Genomic DNA, 27,854 nt, shown 5'->3' on the forward strand with positions numbered 1-27,854 from the left:
GGTAACAATAAGCAGGAACGGAAGGGAAAACAGGGATTTATTCTAGTAGGAACAGAACCTTGGCAGGGCTGTCTGTCTCTCTCCACCAGATAAGGCCAGCCTGAGCTTATCCTCAGTAGAAATAGAAGTCTCACAGCCTCAGGTAAGATGGCACCTCTGCCATCTCAACTAATGGGGTCAGACTTGCATGATAGTTAAGTAATGACTAAATCAGGGTTATTGTAAGGATTAAATGAAATCAAGTAATGATGCAGTTTGAATTAGGTTCAACCATGACCAGACTATAGAGGCTTAAATATAAATGGTTTATTCTCTTATGTAAAAGAACTCCAGAGTTAGGCAGCCTAGGGCTTGGTATGGTGGTCCAACAAGTCACCAGAGACCTAGGATCCTACTATATTTCTATTCTGCCATGTATGGCTTCCATTCTCAGGCCATCTCATGGTCTAAGATGACTGTTGGATTTCCAGCCATTACACATTCACTCTGTACAACATGTTGGAGGAAGTGGTGGGAGACAACAATTGATGCCCTGTTTACCACCTGACTCCATTTCCTTTAAGCAGCCTTCTAGGAAGACTTATATCTTCTGCCTACATCTCGTTAATTGGACAAACTTAGTCACAGGGCCCTATTTAGCTACAAAGTTGACTGGGAAATGTAATCTTTTCCCTGTGAAGGTAAGAATAAATACTGGGACAGTCAGCTAGCAGTTTCTGCTATAGGTATGTACAAGTATACCACATTTTATTGCACTTCACTTCATTGCACTTTGCAGATATTGTGGGGTTTTTGCAAATTGAAGGTTTATGGCAACCCTGCATCAAGCAAGTCTATCAGCACCATTTTTCCAACAGCATTTGCTCATTTCATGTCTCTGTGTCATATTTTGTTAAGTGCTGCAATATTTCAAGCCTTTTCATTATTATTATATTTGTCACAGTGATCTTTGATGTTACTATTGTAATTGTTTTGAATTTTTAAATTAAGGTATGTACACTGTGTTTTTGACAGTGCTACTACACACTTAACAGACTACAGTCTAGTGTAAAGATAACTTTTATATGCACTGGACTGGGAAACCAAAAAAATTGTGTGACTTGCTTTATTGAGATAGTCATGTTATTGTGGTGGTCTGGAACTGAACCCACAATATTTCCAAGGTATGCCTGTAAAGCATCTAATGCAGTGCCTGGAACACAGCAAATATTCAAGAAATGGTTATTACTATTATTATTATCAATGGTTGAGCCATTTATGACCTGCTCTCAGCTTCCACAGTTAGCCAACTAATAAAAATGATACCAGAACTTCCCAAAAGACTTCTGTATACTGGCCAACTTAGTAAAGGAAGGTATAAAAAGAGTAGAAATCCTTCATATGAAGACAAGTTAAAGGTGTACTATAAAGCTGTACAACTCTCTTGAGAGGAGAAAAAGTTATTCTGAAGTCATCCTTTTCTGCCTAAACATAGAATAAGAATGCCCAAAGAATCAAATGAGAGAAAAAAATCAAGGTGGCACATGGAGCCTTCTATACATATAACTCCTCTTCAAATTCCATACAATGATGGACAACTATATAGGTGTGTTTTCGTGTGTTAGTCTCCATCCACAAAACTACAGGAAAGCAAGAAAGCATGCCATTGGTGGGCCAGAAAGTTGAATGTCAGAAATCATATCTATGAAAAAGATCAAATCTATGAGAAAAACAAAACTGGAGATTATCCATAGTACATGCAGAAGAATTAATAGATCAAGAAGGAGAGAGGTCCTGGGGTATTTGTTGGAGCAATTCACTGGAATGCTGTATTCTGAGCAGGTAGTTTAGTCTACCCCTGTCACTCTCTCTCATCTGTGGAAAACATTAAGCAGTTGTGGTATGTATTGAGAGGCTAAAGCAGGGAGTGTAGACACTGAGGCCAGAGAGGCAGGGCAGTTCTCCAGGTAGGAATGAAAACCCCAGGAGAGGTAGAAAGACTTTACTCTTAAATTGCAAGGTATTTCCACACTTTTATTGCAGTCAATCTAATTACTTCTCCACAATCATTAGAGATAGTAACAGAATAGGTAGGCAAAAACATATTTACAAATGCAAAAGCAAACAATGAAGAACTACCTAACATTTGAGAAAAAAATTTAAAAAGACACACAATATTAATAAATGAAATAACAATTGAGGAAACAGAGTTAAGTGCACAGAAAAAGAGTTTCAAAATTAAGTATAATTGATTTATATAATTAAAATTTTTTCAGAGAGATTAGAAATACCATGTATAACATTTCTCCAAAGAAGACATACAGATGGCCAAGAAGCACATGAAAAGATGCTCAACATCACTAATTATTAGATAAATGCAAATCAAAACTACAATGAGGTATCACCTCACACCAGTTAGAATGGGCATCATCAGAAAATCTACAAACAATAAATGCTGGACAGGGTGTGGAGAAAAGGGAAACCTCTTGCACTGTTGGTGGGAATGTAAATTGATACAGTCACTATGGAGAACAGTATGGAGGTTCCTTAAAAAAATAAAAATAGAATTACCATATGACCCAGCAATCCCATTACTGGGCATATACCCAGAGAAAACCATAATTCAAAAAGAGACATGCACCTCAATGTTCATTGCAGGACTATTTACAATAGCCAGGTCATGGAAGCAACCTAAATGCCCATCAACAGATGAATGGATAAAGAAGATGTGGTACATATATACAATGAACTATTACTTAGCCATAAAAAGGAATGAAATTGGGTCATTTGTAGAGACGTGGATGGATCTAGAGACTGTTATACAGAGTGAAGTAAGTCAGAAAGAGAAAAACAAATATCGTATGTTAACACATATATGTGGAACCTAGAAAAATGGTACAGATGAACTGGTTTGCAGGGCAGAAATTGAGACACAGATGTAGAGAACAAACGTATGGACACCAAGGGGGGAAAGCGGTGGGGGGTGGTGGTGTGATGAATTGGGAGATTGGGATTGACATGTATACACTGATGTGTATAAAATTGATGACTAATACGAACCTGCTGTATAAAAAAATAAATTAATTAAATTTAAAAATTAAAAAAAAATTTTTTTAAAAAGAAAGAAACTTATTTCTTAACCCTGTCCTTACCTTTAATCTTATTCATGAAATTTGTTTTGTATTGCTATCAGAATAAACTTTTAAAATCACACACACACAAAAAAAGAAATATCATGTATATTTTAGAAAGCCAAGCAGAGATACAGTAAAATACAAATTTTATCAGTTATTTTCTCTGCAATGTTGTAGGAGCTTTCAAAATATCAATGCTTTAAAATTTCACCTAGAATTCTTTGAAGAATTCTAATAAATCCTTGATATGCTTTATTGCAAAAAAAGAAAAAAATTTATCACTGAAAAAATTCAATAGATAAAGCTGAAGAGCAAATTAGTGAGATGGCTAACTGAGCTAAGGCATTCTCCTAAAAGCCAAGCACAAACAGATAAAAAGTATGAAAGAATAAGTATAATATGTGGAGGAGATGGTCAGAAGTTCATCCAGTAGGAGTTCATCCAGTAGGAGTTCCAGAAGGAGTGAACAGAGAGAATAGAGAAGAAATAATTAAATTATAGAAGAAAATTTCCCAGAGCTGAAGAAAGATACAAGTCTACATATTAAGAGGGTCCACAGAATGCTGTGCAAAATAAAGAATAAAGACACACCCAGACTTTCTGGTGAATTTCCTAAATCAGATAAAGAAAAAAGTTATTAATAAAGAACTGAAAACATGGGGACTTCCCTGGTGGTGCAGTGGTTAAGAATCCACCTGCCAATGCAGGGGACATAGGTTTGAGCCCTGATCCGGGAAGATCCCTCATGTCGCGGAGCAACTAAGCCTGTGCGCCACAACTACTGAGCCTGCACTCTAGAGCCCACGAGCCACAACTACTGAGCCCGCGTGCTGCAACTACTGAAGCCCGCATGCCTAGAGACTGTGCTCTGCAACAAGAGAAGCCACTGCAATGAGGAGTCTGCGCACCGCAAGGAAGAGTAGCCCCAGTCGCTGGAACTTGAGAAAGCCTGAATGCAGCAAAGAAGACCCAACGCAGCCATAAATTAATTAATTAATTAATTTTTTTAAAAAAAGTACTGAAAACAGATTAGATCACCAACAATGGATGCAAGAAGAGCAGTATAAACATCTGAAGAATGATTTAGCCAAACTTATTCAAATGACAGGGCAAAATACACTTCAGGCTTACAAAGACTCAGAAGGACTCAGAAAATTATTTGAGAATGTATCCAAAAAAAATAAATTATATATCTAAGGAAAAGGAAGATAGAGATTTTAAAAAGCAGAAAGTAAGCAAAGCAATCAGTAAAAAAGAAATTAGGTTAAGTCTACAATTTTTAATGCACAGTAAAATATTTTAAATTTAACAATCTGGAACTAAAATCCCAGATGATCTGAACATGGGAGAGAGCAAGAGGCAAGAGGAAATTGAAAATATGATAAAAGTTTTATCTCATATGGGAAGTTTTTAAATGTTCATTTTCTATAGACATTGGTTTAAAAAATATAAAATTTTAAAAGAAGAGTTATTTAGAAGAACAAAAACAAACGAAACTTGACACATCCAAAAAGAGGCAGAAAAGGCAAAAGAAGTAAGTGAGGAAAAAAGAAACAAGCAATAATCGTGCAAATTAGAAAACATACAATAAGATTAAGTCCAAACACAGTATCCTCAGGGGATACATTTCAAGACTCCCCAGTGGATGTCTGAAACCAAAGATAGTATGAAACCCTATATATACTATACATACCCAGGATAAAGTTGAACTTATAAATTAGGCACACTAAAAGTTAACAACAATAACCAATAATATAATAGAACAATTATATAGTGTTAATAAATGTCATGTGAGTGTGGTCTCTATCTCTCTCAGAATATGTTATTGTACAAATATAATGCCTTTTCCATCTTAACTAAACACTTGACATGCACTGTGGCTGTAACTTTTGCAGCTTGAGGTGTGACAGCAAAACCAGCAGGAAATGTCTTTTTCCTTCTTTACAGTTTCCTTTCTTTTTCCTTCTTCACAATTTCACAGGTAGAAGACTCATTCGTACTGTAGATCTTAGCAACCTCAGCATATTAACCTCTTATTAACCAGCATAGCAACCTCTAAATTATTAAATCTAGAACTTATTATATCTAGAACTTTCACCTTTTCACTTATAGGAAGGACTTGACAGCTTCTCTGTGGCATATCTGAATTGTCAGCATCACTACTCTCGCGCTTTGGAGCTGTCAACTTTAATAATACAGTAGCCAGTTATTTTATAACTGGCTACTGTATTATTTATAAACTTGCTTTATAGCAAAAGCAAGTTTATTCAGGAAGAGCCAAAAGAACTGCAATTCAGGATATGCAAACTATGGCAAAGCATAGGCAAATCAAGAGAACAAGGAATTTGCTTTACAAGGAAAAGGGGGGAGATAGGAGGGGCTGTGAAAACCAGAGTCCATTGGAGGAAGCTGGTAGTACAAAGTATGGAGGCTTCTCATTAGTTGGGCTGGTACAGTCTCTGACTGACTGGGCTGTCAGGGCAGAGAGAAGTTTTCTTTTTCCTGCTGGATAGTAAAGTAGAGGGATTTTCCTATCAGAGAGGTAGGTGTACACTTCTTTCTGCTTGGAGCAATTGATGACGCATGGCAGAGTGTGAGAGTTTCCCCTACAGGTCTGTCCTGATTCCAATTTTAGCTGAGGTTTCTTTAATTCCACAGGGCCATTGTTAATAAAATAAGGGTTAGTTGAACACAAGCACTGCAATATGGCAACTGTTATCTGATAACTGAGATGGCTACTAAGTGAAGAACAGGCAGTATACACTAGACAAAGGGATGATTCATGTCCCAGGTGGGACAGAGCAGGATGACGTGAGATTTTAAACTTATGAATTGCTACTCAGAACAGCGCACAATTTTAAACTTATGAATTGTTTATTTCTGGAATTTTCCATTTAATATTTTTGGACCACAGTTGACCACTGGTAACTGAAACCGTGGAAAGCGAAACCGTGGATGGGGGGGGGACTATTGTAATTATAATAAATGTGAATGAACTTATTCTCAATTAAAAGAATTCTGAGATGAGGTAAAAAGAAGAGTGATAAAATCTAACTATATTCAATCTATACAAATTATAAAATAATATGAAAACGTTAAGAAGAAAAAGATTAAATGATATACTAAATAAAACAAGTATGGCAATATTATTAATAGTAGACAAAACGGAATTAAAAGCAAAAAGTATTCAATAGGACAGTTAGTTGACTCATCTAACCTGCCTCTTTCCATCAGCAGAAACGACAAGACAGGACAAGAAAGGCAACATGGACAAACGGGCCAATAGGCCTGCAGTACCTAACAAATGTCTAAATACACAGGTTACATACAACTCCTTTTATGTACAATCCTAAGAAGACAATTTCCTTATGATTTGTTCCTTTATTGCATAATCCATTCTATACTTTTATAGTCATTTCCACAAGCCACAGCTGATTAGACAATATGTCACTCTTCTGTTTACTGTGTACTTGTTCCTTTTCTGTTTGCTTTTCCAAATATATTGGTGGTATGTATATATTCCCTTGAACTATCTGACATTACATCTTTAGAGCCATTATATAATCTTGCTATATTTTCAATATATTTTCCTCTTCCAATATAATAAATTACTCTCTTGATTAATAAAACTTTACATGAAAAATGAGTGATATTTCACTTTGAGTAACACAATTAGCAAACTCTTCCTAATGGCAAAATATACAATTTAGTGCCTAAGGAACACATCATTCATTTATTCATTTACCATCCACATGGAACAATGATAAAAATTAACCATGTATTAAGCCACAAGTAAAACCACAATATCTATCATAAAGCAGAACTCTGACAGGCCACATTCTCTAATTACAATCCAATAAAATTAGAAATTAACAATAAAAGAATGACAATTTTTAAAAAGTATTACTTTAAAAATTTTAAACATAATTTTAAATAATTCTTAAGAAGAAACTAAAACTGAAATTATAAACTATTTAGAAAGAATAGCAATAGATTTAGAAAATCTATAGAACAATGTCAAAGTGGTATTCACTGGAAAATTTGTAGTCTTAAATATAGAAAATTTAAAAAAACAAAATAAATGGAGAAAAATACAATTAAAAAGATTACAAAAGAAGAAGGAAAAAAATAAAGACAAAATGGGAAATTAATGAAATAGAAAATAATAGAAAGATTAAAAATGTAAAATTAATAGGACTATTAAACATGATCAATAAGTCAAAAATAAATGGCTTGAAAAGATCAAAATATAGAAACCTCTAGCAAATCTGATTAAGAAAAAAGGAGATGATACAAATAATATTAGATATTAGAAAAGATATTATATATTTAGAGGAAATTTTTAACTTATTAGAGAACAAAATACTTTATGCCATAAAAAGTGACAAGCTGGGTGAAATGAATAGCTCAGGAACATATAAAGTAAGAAAAATTGATTCAAAAAAAGTTAGTAACCCTGCAAAGAACAAAAAATGAAAGAAATCATAGAGAAACCCAACTTTTAGATCCAGAGACAACGGTGAGCTAAAATGGGTTGCTCGCTCTTCTCTCTGAATTCAAATCTGTTTTTACAAATAAGTGAGAAGGAGGTTAATGGATTCCACAATCGAATCCAAAATGTGTGAGAAATTCCCTGGTGGTGAAACACTGGAAACTTGACAATTAAAAACAGTAACAAGACAAAGATGTTTGCTCTCTCTAAAACTAGAGAACATATACTAAAGGTTCTATCTACAAGAAGTTAAGAAAAATAGAGTTGCAACTATTAGAAATCAAGAGATAAAACTATCACTATTTACAGATAATATGATTGTCTATCTAGGTAATCCCAGCAAACCAACTAAAGGACAACTCATACTGTTAAGAGAGTTCAGTGAGATAGCCAGATAAAACAATCAAAATTTTAAAAATTGATAGCCTTCCTATATACCATCAATAACTGACCATAAAATGCAATGGTATGCAATGTAAAGAAGGACTCACAATATCAAACTCCATAAAATACCAAGAAATAAACCTATCAAGAAATATAAAACCTAAATGATGAGTTATAAAATATCACAGAAAGACATAAAGATCTGAATAGATGGAGAGAGATACCATATTCCTAGATAGATAGATTTCAGAACTGTAAAAGGAAGAATTCTTCCACAAACTAATCTATAAAGCCAATTTCAATAGGACTTTTTATAAATCTTGACAAACTGATTCTAAAGTTCATAGGGAGGAAAAATGCAGGAATATCCAAAAAAAATTTTTAAATAACAGTAAGAACGGACTTGCCTTACCAGATGACAAAACATGCAATAAAAGAATAGCAAGTAAAACAATGTGGTATTGTCACGGCAACAGAATAAACAGGCTAACAGTAAGTGTCCAGAATCAGATCCTTAGGAATTTAGTTTATGAGAAGGTGGCATTCCAAATCAATAGGCAAAGAGAGAAAGACAACATAGTTATCAAACACTCCTATCTTTCAGCGACAAAATATAATTAAATTCTTAACTCATACCACATGTAAAAATTAACTCCAGATGCCTATGAAAAGCCTTTAGGTAAAAATAAAATGATTTTAAAGTATTAGAAGAAACGATAGGAAAAGTCCTATGATCTTAGGATGTGTGGCAGAGACAGCTTTACCTACCCAACATTCATTCTTTATTTCCTTATTAATAGCAGAATCCTAATTTTAATATAGGCACACTATCACCAAGATATTTCCCAGTCTCTTTTGCACTTAGCTGTATTAGGTGTGAAAGGGTTATCTGGGACTTCCAAGAAACCTACTGAAAAGAGAGAGGATACTCAAGTGTAATGGCTGAAACTCTAGTAGTAATTTTGGACAATTAGGTGACCTTGAAATAGAAGTCATGTGTGGGATAGCAGAGCAGAAAGATAGGAACATAGTATTCATGACACCTTGAAGCCACTATATCTACCTTAGACTATCTACCTTGAGTTGTATATTCTGTGAGAGAAAAGTAGCCTATTTTGTTTAATCTACTGTTAATTCATTTTATTACCATTTTATGTAGTTGAACCTAATCTTAAGAAATACAGGATGGGAAAGGCCTTCCTAAATAAGCAAGACACAAAACCTAGAAGTCATGAGGAAACGACTGACATGTATGATTTTATAACAATTTAAAATTTCTGTATAAAACCAAATAATATGTATATTCCCTCCTAATAATTACGGATATGAAAATTTTTAAATTTTTCACTCATTAGATTGACAAAAGTTCAAAGATAAAAAACAAGTATTGGGAGGATTTATGGAAATGGTCATTCTTTTTACACTGTGGGTGGGAACTGTAAATAAGATAAGCTTTTTAGAAGGCAATTTGGCATTAAATATTAAATCTTTTCATGTATATACCTTTTCACCCAGAAATTCTTGAAAAATATGGTGTAAATAAAAGAAGTTCATTTCAGCACTATTTGTAATAGCAAAAGTTTGTAAGCCATCTAACTCTTCATCAGTAAAGGAGTGGTTAAAAATTACAGTATGTTCATACTATAGAATACACTGCTATTAAAACACACGTTGGTATCAAAATAAATGAGGTTGATGTGTATGTACTGATATAGAAGAACTTCATGACAGGAGCAATAATTATAGTATGACCTTTTTTATATGTAGACATAACATATGTTTATTAGCCCATATATATGTACTAAATAAATAGAAAGGAAATTGGAAGGACCCACAGCAAACTACTGATAACAGTTACTTCTGGGGTCAAGGGAGACCTGACTTTTTGCTTTATAAATTTTATTTTTGAATCTTTAAAAATGAATCCATGCATTACTTATATAATAAGAAGAAACAAACAAATGTGAAAAGAAATCACTGACCTGGAAATACACCCTATGAGTTCATTGAAAAATACCAATTAAAGAAAACAGAGCTAGTGCTGAGGATGAAAGACCCAGGAATTATGAAAAATTAAAAAAACAGCCTTAAAGGGCAGAAAGTTGAAGGATAAAATTTTAAAATTAAGAGGATTAACACCTACCTGAAAAAGAACTGATCTGAAATTCAGCAAAGTAACAGGAATATGAGAGAGACATAAAAGTGGTAACTATTAGCCATCATCACCCACCAAAAGACTGTACATTTTGGATTAAGAAAATACTCCACACACATACACTCTTCCTAGCCACACTCAAGTAGTTGCATAAAGGTGGGAAATTATAATGGGAAGCTAAATTATGATACATATAAAAACAATTATAAAGTCATCAATTTTAAAATCTGACAGTCCCGATCAAAAGAATGTATGACCCAATCTAAGGTAAGGTAAATGAAAGCGTTAAAATTGCAAATAGAGTGTTCCCAACAAGATGCTTGTGGAAAAATACCTTGATTTAATTTGACTCAGTAATTGATACAACAGAGTATACTGAAAAAAACATTGTCAGAATCAAGAGATCTAGATTCTAGTTCTAGATCAGCCCCCAGTATAGCAACATAACCTCGAGCAAGTCACAACTTATCTGGGCATCACTTAGTTCATTTGTAAAATGAGAGGACCTGGGTACAGGATCTCTAAGTTCTGAATGATCTCTAAGGATATTTCAATTTCTAAAGAAATACATCTAAGAAACAGAACATTAACTTCTGTTGTCCAAGCTGTAGATCTGCCTGATGAGTTGTATACAGCAGTGGAAGTTTGTTTCTGAGATGTCATGGTATTTGGGAGATAAAATTCAATGAGACGTTAGGAAGTATCCCAGAGAACGAGTGACCTCCTTTAGCTAAGGAGAAAAAGGAAATTCTTTGGGCAACTGGTTTTATTGAGCCACATAAAAAAAATCATTCTTACCTGAAATGATCTAAATCAAATGGTTTAACACTAAGACCTAAATACTCAGAAAACCAAGCACTTGGCATAGCAGAAAAGAATACCTTTGCATTTGTGATTGGAAACTGGGTAAAGTCATTACAATACAATGTAACTTTAGTTTACTCTTCCAGTTACTACTCCTCTATACAAACTTCCCTTTCCTGGGAGAATAGTCATCCCATTGTCACAAATACATTCCTTCACTGATATCATTGTTTTTAGTATGTCTTTCCCAGAATACCACTATCATTCAATAGACATTTACTGCATGTGTTTTCATACTGTCCATTATTTTTATACAAATGGTTCTCATTCAAGCCAACCTGAAAGTTCCTGTGGATGAGAAGCATATCTTCTTTCTATTGTCTAACTTCCCTCAACAGATTACACTCTCAACGTTTGTTGATTTAAAAATTCACAAATTATCTCTTTTAATTAAAGTCTGAGAGTTTTGGGAAATTAATTTCGCACCTACATTCTGACTCATTCTTATGTAAATATGTTCTTTTTTGTATTAAGGAAAACAAATTTAAAATAAGTTTAAAAAAAAAAAACCTTCATAAATATGAATCAGGGACAGGTGATCAGTATTTTAAGACATTTAACAATTGATTTTCTTTACCAATTTACTTTCATTTCTCTTGTTTTAATTCTTCCTCCCATTGGAAATCTGTAAATAAACAAGGCAAAACTTTTATTATTATTATTTATTTTAACTGAATAAAACCTTTTTAAAATTACTTAAAACATATTTAATTTCTGTACCTGATAGTTATCCGATTTGGATCTTTGTTCAAAGTATTCAGTGTTTTCTTTTCATTTACTCTTAATTGTATATCTAGAAATTCCTTGCAGCTGGCTATCATTGTGACCTATAAAATTTCAGCATTTGTTCATTTAGTTATGTCCATTCTTTACTTCTTTTCTCTCATTTATTTTTTTCTGTATTTATTTATTTTTAATGCTGCCTTGGGACATCACATTTAGCATAATAGAGTTAAAAACCTGCCTTATACATTTTGCTTCTTTAAGGATTCATTCATTCACTAATGAAAGTTTACAAACACTTGTTATATGTCAGACACTGTGTTACACACTGGGGCTATATCAGTAAGATTGTAAAGATTAACAAGATAAAATTTAGAATATTCAGCCTAGCACCTAACACATAATAAGCACTCAATAAATGAAGATTTCATTACTACCGCTATTACTACTGTTATATTATTATTCACCCTTCTATAGTTTGCAAATTATTATTCCTATTGACGATTATTTTGTAATGAAAACAATGCTGTAGGTATTAAGAAATCTGTATTCTAGAGCCTAATTCTGCCAGATGACTTTGAGCAAAGTACTCTGCTTTGGTTTCTCACACTTGTAAAATGAAACTAACACCTTTTCTAATTCTCTTTCACACTTACTGAACTCAAAATCAGATGAGTTAATGTTAACAATAGGGAGTTTCTATTCTTGATTTCTTCTCAGTTAAGAATAATATTCAACACAACATTGTAAATCAACTATACTTCAATAAAAAATAAATTAAAAAAGAATAATATTTACATGAAAATACAAGCCTTCTACTCATCAATTTTTGTGCAATTTTTAGTATAATAATCTTATCACAATAATCAACTTAGATATTTTAAATAAAAATAAATAGTTTGGATTTGAGAATAAATATAAATTTCATGTTCATATCCCCAGTAATGGAAGAAAGGACCAATACAGTTACCAGGTGCCAAAAACATAACTATGGTTCTATTCATTGCTATAGCTACAAAGTTGCCCCCCACTGGTGATATCTTAGTATAGCCTGTTTTTACGCCCATTTTCTCCAAAATCAGTTCTTTTTCCTGGTCTATCACCAATACTATTCTCTTTCTACTGTTATCATTATTCTGATGCAAAGGATTTAGGGAAGAGTTGCAAGTAGGAGGCACATGCGTCCCTCAGTGTCCCTCATTCATGGCAGACTTTCCTAATATACCATGCCACACCATCTTGGAATCTTTCTCAGCACATTCTTTCACAACATATTACACTTGGTAACCACTACCAAGGTAATCAGCATTATCACATAAGTTGAAAGGCAGTTGCCATCCTGACTTTGGGTATGTATATGAATTTTCTTAGCCCTAACACAGAGATACAATTGGAAATATATTCTAAGGAGTACTATTCTATATCTTACAATCAAAGGCATATGAGGAGGAAAAACATAAGCACTATTAGAAATGCTTTCTTTTCTGCTCATTTATTCTTAAATTGCATGAGATACACAAATTATTTCCCCCAATATTATTTTATACTATAGCATTATATATTTATTTTCTTGTGAAAATTAATTTACCAGATCCAGTAAAGTTTCTTTTCCACTGATTGTACAAAATTTCTTCACTGTCTCAAATGTAATATAATACCAAGCCATCAATCTTCCTGCCTCTGTGGGAAAAGACGGAAAAATAAACATTCCCCATCAGCTGAAACAACTTGAATTTTCATCAGTTTAACAAACATTTCCTTAGCATCTTTGCTGTGCCTTTAACAGCATCAGGTACAAAAGACACCAAAAAATCTAGACGACACGGTCTCTGGAACCTATAGGTTAGCTAGGGAGATAACCACATGTGAAATAGCTAGACTAGAGTACAAAATCCAGTTAATGATAATGTTTACATACACAAACTTAAGTACAGAGGAAATTAAGCCTAAGAGAATGGTCCGTGTGGGATAACCTTCTAGAGAAAATGGGTCTAGAATAGGATTTTAAAGTAAACAATAGGCCTTGGCAGAAAGGAAATATAGCCATTATGACCTCAGGAAAAAACAAAACTTGTTTATCAAAAGAGTAAAGTTTAAAAGACTATCTTTAGGGCTTCCCTGGTGGCGCAGTGGTTAAGAATCTGCCTGCCAATGCAGGGTACACGGGTTCGAGCCCTGGTCTGGGAAGATCCCACATGCCACGGAGCAACTAAGCCGTGAGCCACAACTACTGAGCCTGCGCGTCTGGAGCCTGTGCTCCGCAACAAGAGAGGCCGCGATAGTGAGAGGCCGGTGCACCGCGATGAAGAGTGGCCCCTGCTCGCCGCAACTAGAGAAAGCCCTCGCACAGAAACGAAGACCCAACACAGCCATAAATAAATATTAAATAAATTAATTAATTAAAAAAAAAAAAGACTATCTTTAGGGCTTCCCTGGTGGCGCAGTGGTTAAGAATCTGCCTGCCAATGCAGGGTACACGGGTTCGAGCCCTGGTCTGGGAAGATCCCACATGCCACGGAGCAACTAAGCCCGTGAGCCACAACTACTGAGCCTGCGCGTCTGGAGCCTGTGCTCCGCAACAAGAGAGGCCGCGATAGTGAGAGGCCGGTGCACCGCGATGAAGAGTGGCCCCTGCTCGCCGCAACTAGAGAAAGCCCTCGCACAGAAACGAAGACCCAACACAGCCATAAATAAATATTAAATAAATTAATTAATTAAAAAAAAAAAGACTATCTTTAGAATAATGTAATGAGAGATATGGCTTGATAAACATAAGACTAAAATTCAGGTCAAACTGACCTGCTTAGAATCTTTGGGCCACCATTTACTAGTTACTAGGTGATCATGTGCAGGTTACTTTACCAGTTTCTTAATGTAATGTGGGAATAATAAAAGTATGCATATCATATGTTTGTTGTGAAGAAGATTAAATGCAATAATACATGCATAGTACTTAGCATAGTGCCCAACATTAAATAAATGTTGCCTACGTTTATTATCAAAACATGATGAAAGAGGGCTTCTCTGGTGGCACAGTGGTTGAGAGTCTGCCTGCCAATGCAGGGGACACAGGTTCGAGCCCTCGTCTGGGAGGATCCCACATGCCGCGGAGCGGCTGGGCCCGTGAGCCACAATTACTGAGCCTGCGCGTCTGGAGCCTGTGGCCCACAACAAGTGAGGCCGCGGTGGTGAGAGGCCCGCGCACCGCGATTAAGAGTGGCCTCCGCTTGCCGCAACTAGAGAAAGCCCTCACACAGAAACGAGGACCCAACACAGCCATAAATAAATAAATAAAATAAATTTAAAAAAAAAAACATGATGAAAGATAGAATACAGAGGCCCTGAAATAGCCTCTAAATGCTATAAAGGAGTTTAGATTGTGGTTTTGATTTGTAAAATAACAGAGGACCACTTAAAATTCTTGAGCAATATTTCAATTAAATTGGAATTTGAAACTACATTGTTTTGGAAATAAAACATCAGGTAGGCTGTGGGTAGGAGGATGGGTAGAGTGAGGATAAGTAACTGATGAAATGGAATTTATTTAAAAGGTTACTGGCTTCAATTATAAGTTGTCAAAAACATTACAAAGAATTTCAAGTCTTGTGAACACACACAACAAACAGCTGAGAAGAGGAAAACGGCATACTATTGCTCAAGGAAAAGGCTAATATTTAAGTATGTGCTACAGGTTTTGCTGAAGAGGAAAGAATTTGACATTCCATCACTTATAGGCATCAAGAATAAGGTACAGTAGACAGAACTTAAGACTCAGGAATAGCCACTTTATCAATTAGGAGTCTAGTGAATATGTTCAGCCAAAATGTGAGTAATGCAGTGGTTCATCAAAGGGAGATTCTAAGAGCAGTGTGTGAGATAGCAAGAATATGGTTACCAAGGGAACTAGTATATGTTATATTTAGGGTATATTTAAAGATGCTCCTCTTATCCTAGATGTTTATAAATTAATATAGGGTATCTCCCTGCTAGTGAAAATGAAAGGTTTCGAGAAAAGGCTTGATATTTGCTGGCTTATTAGTAAGGATGAAGGTTTCCTAGGTAAGGTATAAAATTAACTAGAAAGAAAGCTATAAAGAAAATGAGTCAAGGTAGAAGGAATGGAAAAATTTTTTTAAAATTTGCAAGTGAAGAGAGAAAATAAAGAGTCACCTTGCTCGAAGAGGATTAACCAAGATGGCGGAGTAGAAGGACGTGCTCTCACTCCCTCTTGCGAGAGCACCAGAATCACAACTGGCTGCTGGACAATCATCGACAGGAAGACACTGGACTTCACCAAGGAGGATACCCCACGTCCAAGGACAGAGGAGAAGCCACAGTGAGACGGTAGGAGGGGCGCAATCAGAGTAAAATCAAATCCCATTACTGCTGGGTGGGTGACTCACAGACTGGTGAACACTTATACCACAGAAGTCCACCCACTGGAGTGAAGCTACTGAGTCCCACGTCAGGCTTCCCAACCTGGGGGTCCGGCAACGGGAGGAGGAATTCCTAGAGAATCAGACTTTGAAGCCTAGTGGGAATTGATTGCAGGACTTTGACAGGACTGGGGGAAACAGAGACCCCACTCTTGGAGGGCGCACACAAAGTAGTGTGCGCATCGGGACCCAGGGGAAGGAGCAGTGACCCTGGGGGAGATTGAACCAGACCTACTTCCTAGTGTTGGAAGCTCTCCTGCAGAGGTGGGGGATGGCTCTGTTTCACCATGGGGACAAGGACACTGGCAGCAGAAGTTCTGGGAAGTATTCCTTGGCGTGAGCCCTCTCAGAGTCTGTCATTAGCCCCACCAAAGAGCCCAGATAGGCTCCAGTGCTGGGTGGCCTTAGGCCAAACAACCAACAGGGAGGGAACCCAGCCCCACGCATCAACAGTCAAGTGGATTAAAGTTTTACTGAGCTCTGACCACCACAGCAACAGTCAGCTCTACCCACCACCAGAGCCTCCCATCAAGCCTCTTAGATAGCCTCAACCACCAGAGGGCAGACAGCAGAAGCAAGAAAAACTATAATCCTGCAGCCTGTGGGAAAAAAACCACATTCACAGAAAGATAGACAAAATGAAAAGGCAGAGGGCTATATACCAGATGAAGGAACAAGATAAAACCCCAGAAAAACAACTAAATGAAGTGGAGATAGGCAACCTTCCAGAAAAAGAATTCAGAATAATGATAGTGAAGATGATCCAGGACCTCGGAATAAGAATGGAGGCAAAGATCGAGAAGATGCAAGAAATGTTTAACAAAGACCTAGAAGAATTAAAGAACAAACAAACAGAGATGAACAATACAATAACTGAAATGAAAACTACATTAGAAGGAATCAATAGCAGAATAACTGAGGCAGAAGAACGGATAAGTGACCTGGAAAACAGAATGGTGGAATTCACTGCTGCGGAACAGAATAAAGAAAAAATAATGAGAAGAAATGAAGACAGCCTAAGAGACCTCTGGGACAACATTAAAAGCAACAACATTTGCATTATAGGAGTCCCAGAAGGAGAAGAGAGAGAGAAAGGACCCGAGAAAATATTTGAAGAGATTATAGTCAAAAACTTGCCTAACATGGGAAAGGAAATAGCCACCCAAGTCCAGGAAGCACAGAGAGTCCCATACAGGATAAACCCAAAGAGACACACCGAGACACATAGTAATCAAGCTGGTAAAAATTAAAGACAAAGAAAAATTATTGAAAGCAGCAAGGGAAAAACGACAAATAATATACAAGGGAACTCCCATAAGGTTAACAGCTGATTTCCCAGGAGAAACTCTAAAAGCCATAAGGGAGTGGCATGATATACTTAAAGTGATGAAAGGGAAGAACCTACAACAAAGATTACTCTACCCGGCAAGGATCTCATTTAGATTTGATGGAGAAATCAAAAGCTTTACAGACAAGCAAAAGCTAAGAGAATTCAGCACCACCAAAGCAGCTCTACAACAAATGTTAAAGGAACTTCTCTAAGTGGGAAACACAAGAGAAGAAAAGGACCTACAAAAACAAACCCAAAACAATTAAGAAAATGGTCATAGGAACATACATATCGATAATTACCTTCAACGTGAATGGATTAAATGCTCCAACGAAAAGACACAGGCTTGCTGAATGGATACAAAAACAAGACCCATATATATGCTGTCTACAAGAGACCCACTTCATACCTAGGGACACATACAGACTGAAAGTGAGGGGATGGAAAAAGATATTCCATGCAAATGGAAATCAAAAGAAAGCTGGAGTAGCAATACTCATATCAGATAAAATACACTTTAAAATAAAGAATGTTACAAGAGACAAGGAAGGACACTACATAATGATCAAGGGATCAATCCAAGAAGAAGATATAACAATTACAAATATATATGCACCCAACAGAGGAGCACCTCAATACATAACGCAACTGCTAACAGCTATAAAAGAGGAAATCGACAGTAACACAATAATAGTGGGGGACTTTACCTCACTTACACCAATGGACAGATCATCAAAAATGAAAATAAAAAAGGAAACAGAAGCTGTAAATGACACAAGAGACCAGATAGATTTAATTGATATTTATAGGACATTCCTTCTAAAAACAGCAGATTACACTTTCTTCTCAAGTGCACACGGAACATTCTCCAGGATAGATCACATCTTGGGTCACAATTCAAGCCTCAGTAAATTTAAGAAAATTGAAATCATATCAAGCATCTTTTCTGACCACAACGCTATGAGATTAGAAATGAATTACAGGGAAAAAAACGTAAAAAACACAAACACATGGAGGCTAAACAATACGTTTCTAGATAACCAAGAGATCACTGAAGAAATCAAAGAGGAAATCAAAAAATACCTAGAGACAAATGACAAAGAAAACACGACGATCCAAAACCTATGGGATGCAGCAAAAGCAATTCTTAGAGGGAAGTTTATAGCTATACAAGCCTACCTAAAGAAACAAGAAAAATCTCAAGTAAACAATCTAACCTTACACCTAAAGGAACTAGAGAAAGAAGAACAAACAAAACCCAAAGTTAGCAGAAGGAAAGAAATCATAAAGATCAGAGCAGAAATAAATGAAATAGAAACAAAGAAAACAATAGCAAAGATCAATAAAACTAAAAGCTGGTTCTTTGAGAAGATAAACAAAATTGATAAACCATTAGCCAGACTCATCAAGAAAAAGAGGGAGAGGACTCAAATCAACAAAATTAGAAATGAAAAAGGAGAAGTTACAACAGACACAGTAGAAATACAAAGCATCTTAAGAGACTACTACAAGCAACTCTATGCCAATAAAATGGACAACCTGGAAGAAATGGACAAATTCTTAGAAAGGTATAACCTTCCAAGACTGAACCAGGAAGAAACAGAAAATATGAACAGACCAATCACAAGTAATGAAATTGAAACTGTGATGAAGAATCTTCCAACAAACAAAAGCCCAGGACCAGATGGCTTCACAGGAGAATTCTATCAAACATTTAGAGAAAAGCTAACACCTATTCTTCTCAAACTCTTCCAAAATATTGCAGAGGGAGGAACACTCCCCAACTCATTCTATGAGGCCACCATCACCCTGATACCAAAACCAGACAAAGATGTCACAAAGAAAGAAAACTACAGGCCAATATCACTGATGAACATAGATGCAAAAATCCTCAACAAAATACAAGCAAACAGAATCCAACAGCACATTAAAAGGATCATACACCATGATCAAGTGGGGTTTATTCCAGGAATGCAAGGATTCTTCAATATATGCAAATCAATCAATGTGACACATCATATTAACAAATTGAGGAGAAAAACCATGTGATCATCTCAATAGATGCACAGAAAGCTTTTGACAAAATTCAACACCCATTTATGATAAAAGCCCTGCAGAAAGTAGGCATAGAGGGAACTTTCCTCAACATAATAAAGGCCATATATAACAAAACCACAGCCAACATTGTCCTCAATGGTGAAAAACTGAAACCATTTCCACTAAGATCAGGAACAAGACAAGGTTGCCCACTCTCACCACTATTATTCAACATAGTTTTGGAAGTGTTAGCCACAGCTATCAGAGAAGAAAAAGAAATAAAAGGAATCCAAATCAGAAAAGAAGAAGTAAAGCTGTCACTGTTTGCAGATGACATGATACTATACATAGAGAATCCTAAAGACGCTACCAGAAAACTACTAGAGCTAATCAATGAATTTGGTAAAGTAGCAGGATACAAAATTAATGCACAGAAATCTCTTGCATTCCTATACACTAATGATGAAAAATCTGAAAGTGAAATTAAGAAAACACTCCCATTTACCATTGCAACAAAAAGAATAAAATATCTAGGAATAAAGCTACCTAAGAAGACAAAAGACCTGTATGCAGAAAATTATAAGACACTGATGAAAGAAATTAAAGATGATACAAATAGATGGAGAGATATACCATGTTCTTGGATTGGAAGAATCAATATTGTGAAAATGACTCTACTACCCAAAGCAATCTACAGATTCAATGCAATCCCTATCAAATTACCAATGGCATTTTTCACAGAACTAGAACAAAAAATTTCACAATTTGTATGGAAACACAAAAGACCCCGAATAGCCAAAGCAATCTTGAGGATGAAAAATGGAGCTGGAGGAATCAGGCTCCCTGTCTTCAGACTATATTACAAAGCTACAGTAATCAAGACAGTTTGGTACTGGCACAAAAACAGAAACATAGATCAGTGGAACAGGATAGAAAGCCCAGACATAAACCCACGCACATATGGTCACCTTATCTTTGATAAAGGAGGCAAGCATATACAGTGGAGAAAAGACAGCCTCTTCAATAAGTGGTGTTGGGAAAACTGGACAGGTACATGTAAAAGTATGAAATTAGAACATTCCCTGACACCATACACAAAAATAAACTCAAAATGGATTAAAGACCTAAGTGTAAGGCCAGACACTATCAAACTCTTAGAGGAAAACAGAGGCAGAACACTCTATGACAAAAATCACAGCAAGATCCTTTTTGACCCACCTCCTAGAGAAATGGAAATAAAAACAAAAATAAACAAATGGGACCTAATGAAACTTCAAAGCTTTTGCACAGCAAAGGAAACCATAAACAAGACCAAAAGACAACCCTCAGAATGGGAGAAAATATTTGCAAATGAAGCAACTGACAAAGGATTAATCTCCAAGATTTACAAGCAGCTCATGCAGCTCAATAACAAAAAAACGAACAACCCAATCCAAAAATGGGCAGAAGACCTAAATAGACATTTCTCCAACGAAGATATACAGATTGCCAACAGACACATGAAAGAATGCTCAACATCATTAATCATTAGAGAAATGCAAACCAAAACTACAATGAGATATCATCTCTCACCAGTCAGAATGGCCATCATCAAAAAATCTAGAAACAATAAATGCTGGAGAGGGTGTGGAGAAAAGGGAACCCTCTTGCACTGTTGGTGGGAATGTAAATTGATACAGCCACTATGGAGAACAGTATGGAGGTTCCTTAAAAAACTAAAAATAGAACTACCATACGACCCAGCAATCCCACTACTGGGCATATACCCTGAGAAAACCATAATTCAAAAAGAGTCATGTACCAAAATGTTCACTGCAGCTCTATTTACAATAGCCAGGACATGGAAGCAACCTAAGTGTCCATCATCAGATGAATGGATAAAGAAGATGCGGCACATATATACAATGGAATATTACGCAGCCATAAAAAGAAATGAAATGGAGGTATTTGTAGTGAGGTGGATGGAGTTAGAGTCTGTCATACAGAGTGAAGTAAGTCAGAAAGAGAAAAACAAATACAGTATGCTAACACATACATATGGAATCTAAGGGAAAAAAAAAAAGGTCATGAAGAACCTAGTGGCAAGACGGGAATAAAGACACAGACCTACTAGAGAATGGACTTGAGGATATGGGGAGGGGGAGGGGTAAGATGTGACAGGGTGAGAGAGTGGCATGGACATATATACACTACCAAATGTAAAATAGATAGCTAGTGGGAAGCAGCCGCATAGCACAGGGAGATCAGCTCGGTGCTTTGTGACCACCTAAGGGGTGGGATAGGGAGGGTGGGAGGGAGGGAGACGCAAGAGTGAAGAGATATGGGAACATATGTATATGTATAACTGATTCACTTTGTTATAAAGCAGAAACTAACACACCATTGTAAAGCAATTATACTCCAATAAAGATGTTTAAAAAAATAAAAAATAAAACAAAAAAAGCATTTAGAGAAGAGCTAACACCCATCCTTCTCAAACTCTTCCAAAAAATTGCAGAGGAAGGAACACTCCCAAACTCATTCTATGAGGCCACAATCACCCTCATACCAAAACCAGACAAAGATACTACAAAAAAGAAAATTACAGACCAATATCACTGATGAATATAGATGCAAAAATCCTCAGCAAAATACTAGCAAACAGAATCCAACAACACATTAAAAGGATCATACACCACGATCAAGTGGGATTTATCCCAGGGATGCAAGGATTCTTCAACATACGCAAATCGATCAATGTGATACACCATAATTACAAATTGAAGAATAAAAACCATATGATCATCTCAATAGATGCAGAAAAAGCTTTGGACAAAATTCAACACCCATTTATGATAAAAACTCTCCAGAAAGTGGGCATAGAGGGAACCTACCTCAACATAATAAAGGCCATATACGACAAACCCACCGCAAACATCATTCTCAGTAGTGAAAAACTGAAACCATTTCCTCTAAGATCAGGAACGAGACAAGGATGTCCACTCTCACCACTATCATTCAACATAGTTTTGGAAGTCCTAGCCACGGCAATCACAGAAGAAAAAGAAATAAAAGAAATACAAATTGGAAAAGAAGAAGTAAAACTGTCACTGTTTGCAGATGACATGATACTATACATAGAGAATCCTAAAAACGCCACCAGAAAACTACTAGAGCTAATCAATGAATTTGGTAATGTTGCAGAATACAAAATTAATGCACAGAAATCTCTTGCATTCCTATACACTAATGATGAAAAATCTGAAAGAGAAATTATGGAAACACTCCCATTTACCATTGCAACAAAAAGAATAAAATACCTAGCAATAAACTTACCTAGGGAGACAAAAGACCTGTATGCAGAAAACTATAAGATGCTGATGAAAGAAATTAAAGACGATACAAACAGATGGAGAGATATACCATGTTCTTGGATTGGAAGAATCAATATTGTGAAAATGACTATACTACCCAAAGCAATCTACAGATTCAATGCAATCCCTATCAAATTACCAATGGCATTTTTTATGGAACTAGAACAAATCATCTTAAAATTTGTATGGAGACACAAAAGACCCTGAATAGCCAAAGCAGTCTTGAGGGAAAAAAACGGAACTGGAGGAATCAGACTCCCTGACTTCAGACTATACTACAAAGCTACAGTAATCAAGACAATATGGTACTGGCACAAAAACAGAAAAATAGATCAATGGAACAAGATAGAAAGCCCAGAGATAAACCCACGCACCTATGGTCAACTAATCTATGACAAAGGAGGCAAAGATATACAATGGAGAAAAGACAGTCTCTTCAATAAGTGGTGCTGGGAAAACTGGACAGCTACATGTAAAAGAATGAAATTAGAACACTCCCTAACACCATACACAAAAATAAACTCAAAATGGATTCGAGACCTAAATTTAAGACCGGACACTATAAAACTCTTAGAGGAAAACATAGGAAGAACACTCTTTGACATAAATAACTGCAAGATCTTTTATGATCCACCTCCTAGAGTAATGGAAATAAAAACAAAAATAAACAAATGGGACCTAATGAAACTTCAAAGCTTTTGCACAGCAAAGGAAACCATAAACAAGACCAAAAGACAACCCTCCGAATGGGAGAAAATATTTGCAAACGAATCAACGGACAAAGGATTAATCTCCAAAATATATAAACAGCTCATTCAGCTCAATATTAAAGAAACAAACACCCCAATCCAAAAATGGGCCGAAGACCTAAATAGACATTTCTCCAAAGAAGACATACAGATGGCCAAGAAGCACATGAAAAGATGCTCAACATCACTAATTATTAGAGAAATGCAAACCAAAACTACAATGAGGTATCACCTCACACCAGTTAGAATGGGCATCATCAGAAAATCTACAAACAACAAATGCTGGAGAGGGTGTGGAGTAAAGGGAACCCTCTTGCACTGTTGGTGGGAATGTAAATTGATACAGCCACTATGGAGAACAGTATGGAGGTTCCTTAAAAAACTAAAAATAGAATTACCATATGACCCAGCAATCCCACTACTGGGCATATACCCAGAGAAAACCGTAATTCAAAAAGACACATGCACCCAAATGTTCATTGCAGCACTATTTACAATAGCCAGGTCATGGAAGCAACCTAAATGCCCATCGACAGACGAATGGATAAAGAAGTTGTGGTACATATATACAATGGAATATTATTCAGCCATAGAAAGGAACGAAATTGAGTCATTTCTTGAGATGTGGATGGATCTAGAGACTGTCATACAGAGTGAAGGAAGTCAGAAAGAGAAAAACAAATATCATATATTAACGCATGTATGTGGAACCTAGAAAAATGGTACAGATGAGCCGGTTTGCAGGGCAGAAGTTGAGACACAGATGTAGAGAACAGACATATGGACTCCAAGGGGGGAAATCTGCGGTGGGGTGGGGATGGTGGTGTGCTGAATTGGGCGCTTGGGATTGACATGTATACACTGATGTGTATAAAACTGATGACTAATAAGAACCTGCAGTATATAAGTACCGCACGCTAACCGATTGCGCCACTGGAGCTCCAAGAACTTGCAGTATAAAAAAACAAACAAACAAAACAACTAATACTAAACTTTCACTGGGTTATTTGTATGGAAATATGTTAACATAAATGTTTCAGATATTAAAAAAAAAAAAAAAGAACTAGATTTCCAAATAATCCATAGGTCAAAGAAGAAATAATGGAAATTAGAAAATACAACAAACTGATTGATAATGAAACTATTACAAATCACAGCTAATAAAAATTCTTAGCCTTAAATAAATATATAGTATTCCTATACATTTACATAAACCTTTATTTCCTGTAAATATATAGTATATGCATTCCTATAAAATCTTGTATTCTATAAACTGCATACTAAAAATAACAAGGCTTATGGGAAAAAGTATTGAGACAAACAACTAAAAAATCTATACAACCTTATAACAAGAGCACTAACCTAAATAATCCTAATAAAAATACTAGCACAGTTAAAAAGACATGTTAAATTCCTCATAAAGCTATATATACATACATGTATGTAACACTTTATGTGTGTGTGTTTTAAGTAGCTTGATGGTGTAGGGTGTAACAAGAGTTGAGGCTGCTGAGTTAATAAACACAAAGGACAAAATGTCCAATGATTGGGCATTGCATAATATGTGCTTTCAAAGCAGAGTACATGACAAACCTGGGTCCAGAGGAGAAACAGGTAAAACGGCATCATGTACAACACTGTATTCCTCTGAAAACTCAGCTACATTCAGCTAGAATGTATATCTTATGTTAAGCTGCTGTGATGGTTAATTTTATGTGTCAACTTAACTGGGCCATAGGGTGCCCAGGTATTTGGTCAAATATTATTCTGGGTATGTCTGTAAAGGTGTTTTGGATGATATTAACATTTAAAGTAATAGACTGAACACTGATAGAACATTAGTGCTCTTTGCAATATTAATGGATTTCCATTTAAAAGATTTCTGTGGGCAAATAAGAATGTAAAAATCTTAGGCTAATCAATTTCAGCTCTTTTTTACTACCTTTCTTCTTAGCACCTTTAATATGCTACTGAACCCCATGAATCTCCTAGAGAAGATAGTTTAGAGTAAAACTGCATTCTCTATTTTAATTTGGAATCTCTCTCCCCCCACGCCCAGAACACCCACTAAGATAAATTGGTGTATGACATGAAGATCTAAATAGATTTTCACTATACCACTTATTGAAACATCAATCCCAAGGCAGTTCTCAATTTTAAGGTGCAAAAGAAGCATCCAGGGAACAAGCTTAAAATCTAAATTACTAGGTTTTACTCCTAGAAGGTGAGGTTTGTTAAGTCTGGAGTAGGGTTCATTAATTTCATTTTTAACATAACAGCACCCTCAGTTGACTTTGAGAGGAAGTAGTTAACCCAACCACACTTTAGGAAACATTACCCTGCTACGTGATAAGGAATATTTTCAGCTCCAAGATTGGATTGTCCTTTTGGACATTCCTGCCTGGACATGGAATGAGTGAGGAATGAAAGAGAAACCAAAGATATCAAACATTTTATAATAGGCTTAACAAACCGGTTATGCTATTGAGAATAAGAGGCAAGTAGAGATACATTTTCCTAACCTTGGACAAAAAAGAGCAACAACTCATGTTTTCAGAGGAATTTTTTTTTGCTGTAAATGTTCATTATCCCATTTCATCATCACAACAACCCAGTAAGGTAAGTAGGACATGTAATATATTCTTGTTTTACAGATAAATAAACTAAGGCTCAGTGAGCATAAGGTCACAGCTAGCATAGTGGCAGAACTGGGACTGAAATCCAGGCATTTGGAAGACAAATTTTATGTTCATTCCACTGTATAGTATTGCAGGTCAAATTAACTGTTATATGCTCTGGGTGTCAAGTTTCATGTCATATATGTAAGAAAAGATTTCCAATAGAAAACTAATGTTCAAATGTCATAGCAAAGGTGAGAGACCAGGATCAAAACTACAATTCATTTACATAATGACCATAGCTTAAGCTGTGAAGGTAAATTATGTTTTCAAAGAAATTATCATAAACTGGGAATAAAGGTCCAACATCTACACATTTAAGAAGCCCAGAGTAAAGCAAAAAAGGTCAGCAAAGAGAAATTGACTAAAGAAGCAGAAAGAGAATCAAAAGAATGTTAAAAATAAGAAAATTAATCAGGTAGTATCCACTGATGATTGAGAAAGAGGACAAATATTACACATATCATTTATTAGGTATGTTTAAAGGCAGAAGGAATGTTATCAGTGGATTCAAGAAGTTCCACAGGGAAAGAATGATAGTGGGAATAAGATTCTTGAGAATTAAAGTATCTGAAGAATAGATGAAGTTATATTAGTGATTCTCATGCCCCGTTTAGTGAGACATCCTAAAATACAAAGAAGGTAATTCTCACAAACAAATTAGGTTTATCAGAATGAGGACTATGGGAGAGGAAAAAAATGTTATAAATCTAGGGTTGAGAGTTAGGGAGGTAATTTGTTTTAAAAAACCTTATACAAATAAATACAAATAAAAACATAATACAAAATCATACATTTCTATAGTACAGCTGCAAGTATGTAAAAATGCATTTAAAAATGGAAGGATACATGAAATGTTAACAGATAGTCAGATTCTGATTTTTTTAAACTTTCCTATACTTCCCAATTTTTATTCAGTAAAGTATCTCTTCTTAAAAAGTTTAATTTGTTATAATGAAGTCAATATTTTCCCCCAAGAAACTTCTAATCATGAGTGGTAAAAACTACAAAACATTCTTCCTTGCTTCTGTTATACCCTATATAGAATCAAAAAGAGAGAGACAGAGAGAAAAGGAGCCTAAGTAACCATCCAGATAAGCAATGTTTGAATAATTAAGAATTGGCAAAAGGATAGCTACAAGAGTTATGACAGGACTGAAGCAACCCAAAGATTTGAGCATTTTAATCCTCTGCTAAGTCACCGGAGTTAGCGAACACAAATTCTGTGCCTGTCAAAAAGAAGCTCTATAATTTTAGAAATAGGACTCATATAAATTGATCATGCTAATAATGATGATACCCTGTTGAGAACTGAAACCACAATTTAATTTTACCATCATCTAAATTTTAGTAGAAAAAAATTTTTAATTTAGCCTCAAGTAAGCAATTGTTAAATTTACTAACAATCATGGAAAAATTACCAGTTGGTTTGAAATTAACATCTTCATCCATCTTTATCAGGTCCAGAGATGATAAATCATTCAGATTCTTCAGACATAATTCTGCTCAATTATAGAAAACACATTTTTTACTTTAGTAA

At 35.6% G+C, this 27,854-nt stretch overlaps 1 protein-coding gene across 1 annotated transcript in view; it reads right to left on the reverse strand.

The window, feature by feature from the left end:
- HFM1 (helicase for meiosis 1) overlaps window positions 1-27,854 on the reverse strand; it is a 135,781-nt gene that overhangs the window by 58,698 nt on the left and 49,229 nt on the right. Inside the window, exons 21-24 of the mRNA XM_007176338.2 lie at window positions 27,736-27,816; window positions 13,320-13,411; window positions 11,729-11,835; window positions 11,586-11,633 (exon numbers count right to left, since the gene is read on the reverse strand). Of these exons, the coding sequence (XP_007176400.2) occupies window positions 11,586-11,633; window positions 11,729-11,835; window positions 13,320-13,411; window positions 27,736-27,816 (328 nt within the window). The remainder of the gene's footprint in view (window positions 1-11,585; window positions 11,634-11,728; window positions 11,836-13,319; window positions 13,412-27,735; window positions 27,817-27,854) is intronic.

Source organism: Balaenoptera acutorostrata, chromosome 1 (genome assembly GCF_949987535.1).
Source record: "Balaenoptera acutorostrata chromosome 1, mBalAcu1.1, whole genome shotgun sequence".
Classification (NCBI taxonomy): Eukaryota; Metazoa; Chordata; class Mammalia; order Artiodactyla; family Balaenopteridae; genus Balaenoptera; species Balaenoptera acutorostrata.